At 36.9% G+C, this 11545-nt stretch overlaps 1 protein-coding gene across 1 annotated transcript in view; it reads left to right on the top strand.

Annotated features, from left to right (window-relative positions):
• Positions 1-4762, top strand: part of SYAP1 (synapse associated protein 1) — a gene marked incomplete at its 5' end in the record, with an annotated part of 26867 nt that extends 22105 nt beyond the window's left edge. Inside the window, 3 exons of the mRNA XM_019528467.1 lie at positions 936-994; positions 2091-2238; positions 3095-4762. Coding sequence (XP_019384012.1) covers positions 936-994; positions 2091-2238; positions 3095-3222 — 335 coding nt within the window. The remainder of the gene's footprint in view (positions 1-935; positions 995-2090; positions 2239-3094) is intronic.
• Between the last annotated feature and the right edge of the window lie 6783 nt (positions 4763-11545).

The following is an 11545-nucleotide window of genomic DNA, read 5'->3' as shown; positions in this document are numbered from 1 at the left end:
GGTTCCAAAGGGTGTTCCTTCCTGATATAACACAGCAAACAATTTCTCCCCCAAGTCAACTCTGTCAGTTCATCTCCTCTAGTTTTGTCTCCATCTCCCTCTTTCTTGGGAGCTGCAATGGTTCCAAATTGTTTTACTTGTAGAGAATCAAAGAATTTCTCAGTTTCAGTTTTTCAGTGAAAACTGAATTTTTTCATAACTAAGATGAATCAAGAGAACCCGCACAGCAAAATGATTGGGTAATTTCTGGGCATGAGGTCTTGTAACAAGATATGTGAGGTTGGAAGCATTTTCTTTTATGGTGGTGATGTCCCAGGAAGTTACTGGGTTGTAGGAGCCAGTTTCCACCTTTACTTGACATACTGGAACTGATTTCAATTTATGGAGCCTGCTAATGCAACGCATCCAAGGAATCATCCGTGTGGTCCCTTCCGACCCTAGCATCTGTGAATCAGCTATGAATCTGAGACTGTGGCCCAAGATATTCTTCCTTGATTTGTTCCCTTATATTGGTAAGCCTCTCCAGGGTTGACCTAGGGTTTTTGGCTGAGTCTGAATTCTAGAGTCCCAAGATCCTCTCAGAAAGGAAAACATCAGATCTTGGATTCTAGATTGGTCCTATAAGGGTGTCCACCAGCTCTGAAGGCTCATTCACATACTGGACCTTATCTGGATTTTTGTTTGTTCTCCAGTTTGTCTTAGGATTTCACGCTACGGAAACATTGAGGATATAGCTACTTGAAGTTTTTCATCTTGAATTTCATTTTAAAAAAAGGAACACCACTGAAAAGAATGGTTCTGTGTTCAATTCACATCCTTATTTTTAATGTCAGTATTCTCTCCATACCTGAACTTGACCTTTCAGTATGCGTATTTCCTGAAGTAAGAAATGTTATTTCCTTTAATCAAATTAATGCTTTTTTCTCTCTTTCTAGAAATAGTTCGGCCCAAAACGCCACCTGTTACTATCAAATCTCAACTGAAATCGCAAGAGGTAAAAATACAAGTGTTTTATCTAATGTGTAGGGCATCAAATTTTCATTTAAGACATAATCACATAAGCTTTGAGGGAATTTTTTGAGTTTGTCATATTTGGAGACAGTAGGGTTGCCTCATAAAATATTTACCTATACAGCAATGATACTTCTGGAAATTTATATTAAGGCTTAACTATGTGGGCCATATAAACTGTGTTGTCATAGTGACACTTTATTATGACAATGACAACTTTGCTTGGCAGAAATCATAATTTTGGGGAAAGCTAAAGACATTTATTTACCGATTACAGTATTGGTGCCAGGAACTCTTAGATAGTGATGGAGCCATAAATATGTCTGCTGGGAATAATATTTAATATGGTAATGGTAATATTTATTCAAAATACAGATCAGTGTTTCTGAAAGTTGTAAAACTGTATAAAAATAAATAGCCCAGAAGTTCACTCTCCTCAGTGTCTTTCCTGCTAAATTTAACGAGAAAGATTTCCAAAGAGGAGTCCTACTATAACTCTTTCTCTTACAGTTTGTTTTTCTTTTTAACAGTCTAATCAATTAATATAAATATTTTTGCTACTGCTGAATTATTTTAAAATTTGTTATCCTTTTTAAATACGTGTTAAACTGAAATACAATTTTCAGTGGAAAACTAATGAAAAATCATATGAAAGTAGTTATTTTTCAAACTCAACATTATCTTTTCCATTAAAAAACAAAAATCTATTGGAGAGCAGGGGTCAGCAACCTATGGCCTGTGGGCTGAATCTAGCCAATGGAGCTATTTGATCTGGCCTGCAGACTCCAGGCTTTGGCAGCAGTTGCTTTCCTATGCTACTGCGGGGAATAGCACTGGCGTTGGACACTCTCCACACCAGTAGCTTCTGACCTGAACTAGGTCAGTCCCACAGCCTTAAAGTTGCTAACCACTGCATTAGAAAGAAAAGTCTTGGACGTGTAGTAATTGACAGAATCAGTAGTTGTTTTATTTGTAATTTGGTGACTGGTTCAAGCTATGGAAGAGAGAGTCCGAACAATGAGAGTACTTTTGGCAAATATTTTTCCTTACTTATCTTCCACAAATCAATGATATCCCAGGACGAGGAGGAGATTTCCACCAGTCCAGGCGTGTCAGAATTTGTGAGCGATGCTTTTGATGCCTGTAACCTGAATCAGGAGGACCTGAGGAAGGGAATGGAACAACTGGTGCTTGACAACAAGGAAGAGAAGACTTCCATAGCAGCAGGTAAAACAAAAATTAATGCTAACAAAGTAAATATTTCTCAAACATGTTATTATGCTTATCCAATGTATTGAAATTATGATAGAGTGCTACTAGGTTCCAAAAGATGGAATATTCTAGTTTCTAGCATTTGCTAGGTTTGAAATAACCAAATCATTTAACTTGGACTTGTAACATTCAGAGGCAGCAATACTGAACATTTCAAAAGCCAGTTTCTCCCCCAGTTCTCTCTGTCATGGACCTAATCACCATCAAAAAAGGGTAGAAGGACAGTAATGGCTTTTGGATCACTTTTTGTCCTAAAGCATGAAATTGCCAGCCTTTATCCCATAATTATATGAGCTTTCCTAGCTACAAACTGTAATAGGAAAACTGTCCATTTACGTTTTAAAAATTGCCAGTGGTTTTGTGTTTGACCTTTTGAGAGCTAGTGGACTCCACAAGCTTATCTTTATTCATTCATAATACTTCAGTTGACAATAATGTGTAGTTTCAGTGCAGCATAGCTTCTTTTTCTTTGTTTGTAAAGAAAGAAAGTTGACAGCAACTTTCCACTGTGCTGCTTCAGCAGTTTGAAAAATGATCTTGTCTGTTGGAGCAAAACATTTTTGTGTCATGCTGAGCTGGAGAATAGATCAAGTGTAATGAATTTATTACATCTTTATTTTTCTGTAGCGTATTCTAGTGTGAAGGAGTCCAGCTCCAATTCTTAGCTTTTGATCTTTTTGGACCTGTTATAGGTGAAAGTTATGAGCTTTGCATTTCCAGGTCTCTAACCCAGAGCTGCTCAAGTGAAGTAGCCTCAATGCAGATTTAGCTTGCTATAAACTAATTTATTTATTGCTGCTTTTCCTTGTAGAAGAGACTGCAGATTGGGAAAAAGAGCTACAGCAAGAGCTTCAAGAGTTCGAAGTAGTAACAGAATCAGAAAAACGTGATGACAACTGGGATAAAGAAATAGAGGAAATGCTGCAAGAAGAAAATTAACCAATTTACTAAAATCACTATAACCCATGAACATTTTGTGAAAAACTGATACAGATCATTGCCTTTCTATTTGCATATGAAAGACCTTCAAGAAATGCAAAAAACCTGAAATCATTAAAAGTCCGTATAGGGATACAACCAGCACTATTCTGTTCTTTGTAAGAACAGTTTTGAACTTTGATCGCTCTTCTTAAAATAGGACTGCAGGTGATAAATAATAATCAAAAGTGGTAATGTTGTTATACGAAATTACAGTTTAGTTTGAATTATAATTTTAGAGGGCCAAAATGTGCTGCTAGGCTGTGCTAGGGGATTTGTAAATCTAAAACATTCTCAACTGAAGCTTATTTACAGTTCTGTGGTGGTGACAAAAATCAAATGGTATCTGACTAACTTTATTCCTTCAAGTAACTGTATTTCATCATGTTTGCACTCTGCCCCTGTATTATTTGTATATATGTACCAATTATTAAGGTATTTTCAGCCATTAGCTTCTGTTTAAAATTTACCTTCCTAATAGAGCATATGGCACCAAAGAATTTATAGGAAGTCTTATCAGATAACTTTTCCTTATAATAATTTGTTTTTTAAAAAACCTTTTACTAATCCAGACTCAAAAAATACTGATTGGTATTGGTTAGATTTGGTATAACAGCCCAACATTTGAATGACTAGATAAGAAGACAGTTCCTACTTTTCCTGGTCTAATACATTATCATCTTAAACCATCATGTGAAGGTATCTCCTTTTCCCAGAGGCAGAAATGGTTTAATAATTTTCTGTCTTCAAATTATTACTAATTTTCATCTCAGTTCTGCTGCCTGGATTAGCACAAATTAAAATATTTCTACTTTAGCATTTAAAATAAAGTTCCATATTTTTGTCTTGGTTTGGACATCTTTATTTAATATTGTAGATATTTGATATTTATACAGTTTACTTCCTTCTGAGCAGCAGTACTAGAATACAACTGACAACGGTTGGATACTTAAATGTATGTAGATTTCCACATTGTATTTCTCTTTTGGGAGGCTGGTCATTAAACTTAAACAAAAATGTAGTTTCTTTTTCAAAAACTGAGCTTCGAGTTTGTTTCCCATTCTAGGCAGATGGATTTTATTGATGGGATTTAAGCTTAAACTCAATGTCTTGTTCCCATAAGAATTCACTTTGCCATTCACTCCACAATAATGGCTGTACGGAGTGACTTATCTGTTGAAATGTAGAATTATGCTACCCTTTCTGAAAATGTCATGTTATGACTTCCAGGGAATTCAAAGTAAAAAGGAATTTCCTTACAATTTTATTTATCTAATGAGAACAATTTAACCATATGTACATTTCATCCAATAGGTTTTGCTGAACTTAATGATATTTAAAAGAACACTATTGACTTGTTTAGGCCAGGAAATGTAATTCCCTTTTAAAATTGCCAGTTTGTCCTTATGTTTTTCTCATTATGTTGTATATTTGCAAGGAAAATTTCCCTTAAATGCTTTGGCTGACAACAAATAAATATCACAGAGGTCTTTTTAGTATAGTACTTCATTTCTTTATGGCTATGGATACATTGCAGAACATGTACAAGAATGGTAAATGTCTTTCCTTAAGAGAAGTGTGGGATTTGGTGCTACCTTTCTCAGCTGGAAATTACATTATGATCTCGTACTTCTAGAGACAAAAACCTGTCCTGGGCTCATCCCACGAAGAATTTGCTACTAATATGAGAATGCTGGGCTAAGACTGATTTTATTTTTATTGATGAGACCTCCTTAGTACTGTCTTCCCAGGGATCCTGCAGCTTGTAGAGGAGACCTGATGTTGCATATTTTCCTTTTTCTGCATTATGATGATCTGAATGACATGGAGCATTTGGCAATTCCTCTGTAGACACTTCTGTTGAGGTAAGTCAACTGGTCAAATCTAGATTGTAGAATGAAAGACAGTGAAAATTATGTAATCCAAAAAAAGGACGGTAGCTCTGGATGTGGTTTTACAACGTAGCAGATGATTGCAGAATTAAATAAAATTTGAGATAAATCAGAAAATAAAGATGGAATATCATAGACAAATTAGAGCAATGGTGTTAAACAAATTTGGCCTGCAGAACAATTCCTTCTGGCCCACCAATAGACAACTGGCCACCAGAAATTGGGGGGGCCTGACCAGTGGAACATGGCCTGCCACAGAATTTGGGGACTCTGGATGCTGATAGAATTGCTATCAGTAGCCAGGGGGTGAGGGGGAGGAGAAATGAGGACTGTACAAATAGAGCCCTTGCTTGCCCCACTGCTGCCCGCTCCTCAGTGTGCGTCACAGCTCATTCCTGGACTCTCACTGCCCAGCCCGCAATCCCACTCCCCCTCAAACCTGTGCCACTGGCTCCAGATCTGGACCTATCTCAGATGCTGATGGCTCCATGAATATGGTCTAGGAGGAACCCCTGTGGTCTGGATCTAGCCACGGATGAGTTTGACATTCCTGAATTAGAATGTCTTGTGGAAAGCAACAAAAATGATTAAGGATCTAGGAAACACAACTTTTGAGAAAATATTAAAGGATTATTTAGTCTGCAAAAGAGATGGCTGAGGGTGGTTTTAGCCTTCAAATACCTGAAGGGTGGTTATAAGAGGGATGGTGAGAAACTGTTCTCTACAGAGGTCAGGATGCAGAGTAACAGTCTAATAGTCTGAGATGCCTTGGCAGACATTATACTTAAGTCATGATTTAACCTGTTAATTACACCACAAATAATCTGGCCCCATATTCAGGCAATGGTGCAACAAAACTAGAAACCAATCACAAAAACATTACATAAAACGTGTGATACTTTGTAGCTGCTTTCCATAGCACCTTAAATTGAATGTGTGCTGCAGTAGCTCCATCATGCAACTTGATCTGTCATCATCTGGTCCAGGGTGCTGTGTTGTTGGGAGCCAGCTGGGCTGCACACGTGGCTTTCTGACATCCCCAGCATGAGAACCCCAGGATCAGGCAGTCTCCTGGATCCCCAGGCCTTGGCACACTAGAACCTGAAATCATGTGTCAGCTGAGCTCCACATAAAGTTTTCTGACATCCCAGTGCATGGGGATTTGGGATGGCCCCTGTGCAGTCCTAGGGCTGAAACTGACAGTCATCTGATCGTCAGCTCTGAAAACAAGCTGATTCATGCCAAGCTATAGGCATCTGGCTTTCAACTTGCCAGTGCAGGGGGAGACCCAGGATCATTATCCCAGGCTCCTCCAGTACTGGAAAGTAGTAATGGTGCTACTGGGATCTGATCTCAACAATCACACTTCCTGCTATGCACATGTAATATGGCAGGAGGCATGCTTGTTGGGATTGGGAATCAGATCTCATCACGCCATTAAATGATTCTGTGCCAGGGGCCTGAAATTTCAACAAGGGAAATTTAGGTTGGATTTTAGAACTTTCTAACTATGAGAGTGATTAAGCGTTGGAACAGATTACCTTGAGCGGCTTTGTAATCCCCATCCTTAGGAGTTTTTAACAAATGCTCATCTGGAATGGTTTAGACACAGGATGATCCTGCCTTAGGTGGTTTGACCAGATAACTTTCTAAAGTACCTTACACCCTTACTTTTCTCTGAGACTTGTATGGAATAGTCAGAAGATCATATATTTGGGAATATGTCCCTTTTTAAAACTTTGGTTCTGTGGGCTGCTAGTGTTTGACTGACATTTACATTGTTTATTGAATAGTACCAATTCCAGTATAGTTACTATTCTTATCCCTGATTAAAATGTGCATATAGCTTTGCAGAGTATTACAAAAATATGTCACCCTGTTAACACAGGGTTTTTGTAGCATGTTAATTATTTTATTTCCTATGCACGTTCATAGATTCAGGCAAAAAGTTTACATAAAGGGAAAAATATGTGATTGTGAAATATGAACTATAAGAGCTCTTCTCCTACAAACGTACCTGTCTCACTGAGTGTTTGCATGTGTGAGTATTTGCTGCCTAAACACTCAATTTGCAAAGCATTAATAAATAACATAGATGAAAGTTATTTCAACTAATAATATTCTTTTTAAATACAAAAAAGCCCCACAGCATCAACACAACAAACTATTTTGTAGCAAGCTAAAATTAATTTTTTTTGAGCCTAGGAATACAATATGTTCTGAATGCACTCACCAGCCAGGCTGTAACTTGAGCCAAGTCTATGCATTGCAGAATTTTGGAATCCACTTTCAGCTACAGATGCATTTTATTTCAAAGTGTTTCTATCTCTTGTATGTTCCCATTTTCAGGATTTTCTTTGCAATGTTTAAAATGATGCAGTGTTTTTGTCAGTCTCAAGGGAGCCAAAAAAGGAGCTCTTAATAGTGCAAGTTGTCCATTCACCTCTGGCATATTTAACTTTTGAACCCTAAGGGCAATAATTTAAATCTCATTATTAACTTTCTGTATGCTGATTTGTTTAGCAAAAATATCTGGCCCAATTTCCTATCTGTTTTTGAATCTCAGAACCATGTAGATTGCTCCTAGTGCGATTGAGGCGCATAAGATTATAGGGAAAAAATACTGGAGAGGGAATAAAAGCTGACTGTATACAACATGCTATCACATGCGTGAACTTCAATAAAAGAAATAAGGAAAAAACAGTTTTGTTGTGTTGAGGATGAAATATTAAAATAGGTAGTTGTGATAGCGGTAAAAAAATTTTGGATCCATGTAATTATAAGCTGAATGTGGGAACCAAAAGTAATCAGGGGAGCTGATCAAATATATAGGTTAACTGGCTGAAATGCTTCCAATTCTGCAACAATTGTAGACCCAGGTTTTTAATGGAAAGTCATGGGACCCGATGCCAGTTTTTTAATAAAGAAGACAGTTATCATCAAAATGTTCATAATCCTAAACTGAGGATGAAGTAATACATTTGCCAAATACCTGGTTGCTTATATATGAATGGGTTTTTTTATATTGAAGATGCATCAGAAAGTTGCCACTATTTATTGTGTTTCTATGTAACATACAAGTAACAGATTTTCAAAGGTACATATGGCAGGTAAGGTGCCCCAGCTGTTGTTGGAAATCAGTTTTTCTGTATAAAGTGCTCAGTGATTTTACACTTACAGAGGCAGCAGTGTTTCTCAGAGTATGAAAACCAACAAAGACCATTACTTAACTAAAATCTGATCTGGGAGGTCTCTGTTGGCAAAAAATATTGGTGATATTTTAAAATCTCCTTAGTTGGGTTTAACCTAGAAAACTGAAACGAGTTGTTTTGTGTGTTCTTGGCAAGTGTATGCAACTTCCACTGCTATTCATTTAAAAGGATCTATGCAATTAGTAATTAGCAAAAGTATGACCGCTTATGGTAGAAAAAAAAAAACACTAAGAGAAAAAGCACGAAAGTTGTAGTCCTAGAGAGAGGTATACAGGCAGATCTCCTTCATCGCTTAGGCCTTCAGTGACATGAGTGGAACTCTGGCCAAATGGCCAACCTGTGTGCATCCATTTGCAGAGCCAGTGTCTTGGATATGAAACTTTGAAAATGACTACTGTTATTGAGTATTTACTTATTTTGTATATACATGCATATACTATGCTATAGTATTCCGTGCACACATCAAAAAGTACATAGGCAAAGACTTGTATTGCCTGGAAGGATTTATGGATTGCAGGATTTGAAATTCTGATACCTGTATGATCATACTAAGGCAACAAATTTAGATATGAATAATATCGATACTGTAAATAGCAATGTAGAGGTGCAATATATATCAGATAAACAAAAATAACTAATTTATGAAGTTTTTCTCATCCAGAACTAAAATTGCTGTTTTCCATCAACCTTTGCTAAATAATGAAGTAGGTGCTTACATACAATTTATGTTAGCAGCAGAGCTCAGTGAAAATATTTTTTTTCCTGCAGAAAAGTGAATACCCCTTAGCATCTTGTGTATCCAAATACTGTATTTAACAAATAAATCTTTTCTCCATGGCTGGGTTATCACTATAGATTAGAGTTTTCTGAAAAAGCTTGAAATTTAAAGAAATGTCTTTGCTTTGTCATATGAAATTATCAGAAAAGTGCTTTGGTATCGTAGACTGCCACTGTCCAGCAATGTTAAGCCCCTATGTTCACAGAATAACACTCTGTACCAGCAACACCCATCCAAACGATGGATGGATCCATGAATTCTTGTGCGCGCCACTATTATTGACTTTTCTATTTTAAGTTATACAGGTGAATGGATTACCTCTGATTACTTCTTAGGGAGTCTGGGCAAGCAGCAACAAACACCAAAATCAGGCCTAGACTCATGCACAGTATTTGGATTCAAGCTATAGAATTACAACATGGGAAGAATCCTGTTAAAGCTTAAGAGTTTAAAAATAGACCTGAATTAAATTCATTAGGCTAAGTACAGATCATCAAAAAGCCCAAGGCTAAATCAATTCAATCTTTGCAGATTAGTCTAAACTACATAGATTGAGCCAATAAGCAAGTGAACAGACATTCAGTATTTATTCTGGAAATGCAGCCAGATGCTTGCAGTGGCCCAGGCCAGAAGCCAGGGGATGCTAAAGCATGCCTCCCTGCTCAGCTTAGCTAAACAGCTTGTGCCAAGGCTAGCCTGCCCACCATTCAAGGGGGATTGTGGGGGAGGTGCAAAGCATCCTGGGATGCTGGGGGACTGTGTTAACTTGAATATGGAGGGAATCTGGGACAGAAACTCAATAAACCAGTTTAACCTAAATCAGTCAAGTCTGATGCAACATCCATCCAGATTTATCTTAAATTGGTTTTGGCCATTTTGAAGGTAGTTTGTGTCCACTGAACTTGTGGTGTATTACATATTTGAACTGATTTCCAGTCACTTATAGCGGCATATGTGTAATTTTGGCCCCTGGTCTTGAAGTTTGGGTGACAGGCATATCACGGGGTGAGTAAGCTAATTGATAACTACACCAGTTTCCTATTAAAGTGTAATGGTCACTGTCTGGTAATGGGTAATATTTTTTTGTCACAAAATATCAATATACAGTTATAAACATTGTTTGTTTGTTTCTTAAATCTATATCTTAAATTGCAGTCCTTGGTATTTAGGCCATATTAGCTGTTTTTAAAATAACAGGTAAAATATATAAAGCTGGTTTGAAGGCTGTTGCCATACAATATGCTATTTTTTTTTCCTTTTTGCTGTGTTTTCTTGTCATATTATTAAGGTTGATATACTTATAACTAAAGTTAAAATGATTTACTTAATAGGGTAGGCTGAGGTAATGTATATAAATATTGAAAATCTAGTATGTTTCAACTGTTTATAGTCTCATAACATATAGCCCAAGATTTCTTCTTAGTCTATCCTTTATATTTCATATTTGGGAATCATCCTACACATTAAGGTTCAGCTGATAGTTTCACGTGTTTATCACTTCAAGTGTGAGTAACGGAAACAAAAACTACTGTTGCTTTGACGTTTAAGTTTTAACAGAGACAGCACAAAGAAAAAATCTTTTGAAAATCTCTTGCTTCATTTCATGGAATTAAGGTCACTTGTTATTGGAGTGCATGACAACATTGAGTCCTGTGATGGAAAATCAGAAACAAGTAAGCTGCTCTGGGCATGTGCTATAATCAGTATAGATGCAAAAAGAAAATTGTAACTAGTTAAAGTCAGTGCTGTAAATAAAGATTACTAATTTAACAGAGAACAAGAGCAAAGATGGCATAAAACCATTCAAGTGAGGAAATTGAACTACTTTCTGGTTTTCATTTTAAATAGATAATTAGATTTTCTTCAAACAAGTGTCAGAGAATCTAGAAATACTAGCCTGCCAGTATTAAGTCTGCCCCCCTCAATATTGTTTATCTTCCTATTCCTGGTGTGAGAAATTAACATATTGTTTGTTAGAATTGCGTTGGGGCAGAGCATTTCTGATTCTAATAACTGGCAACACTAATAAGCAAAATAAAGTGAGCAAAGTAAAAAACAAAAATCCCAAGAAAACCATGCAGTCATATATCAAGAGACTGTACTGTTTTAGTTCTTTGTTATATTTTACACATTTATTAACACAAACCTAAAATCCAACTGTATAAGCAGTTTGTATCAAACTAGACTTGATTCTAACAGCTGGCAGGAAAAAAGTTTTTGTGCTTAGATTATAGTTTAAGACTTTGATTGTAAACAGCAGCTGGTTCTTTAAGGCAAGAACCTAATAAACAATGGAGTATATACATAGTACAAGGCCACTGTGTCTTCTCTTCCAGGTTGGCTGATCTCGTACACGGAGCTTTAAACCAGCCTCGCTGGGTGAGGGGACCGCAGGAAGACGA

The sequence above is a fragment of the Crocodylus porosus genome, unplaced genomic scaffold (assembly GCF_001723895.1).
Source record: "Crocodylus porosus isolate Cpor-Errol unplaced genomic scaffold, CroPor_comp1, whole genome shotgun sequence".
NCBI classification, from domain to species: domain Eukaryota; kingdom Metazoa; phylum Chordata; order Crocodylia; family Crocodylidae; genus Crocodylus; species Crocodylus porosus.
The sequence above is the reverse complement of the archived record's forward strand: the minus strand, read 5'-3'. Positions and strand labels throughout refer to the sequence as shown.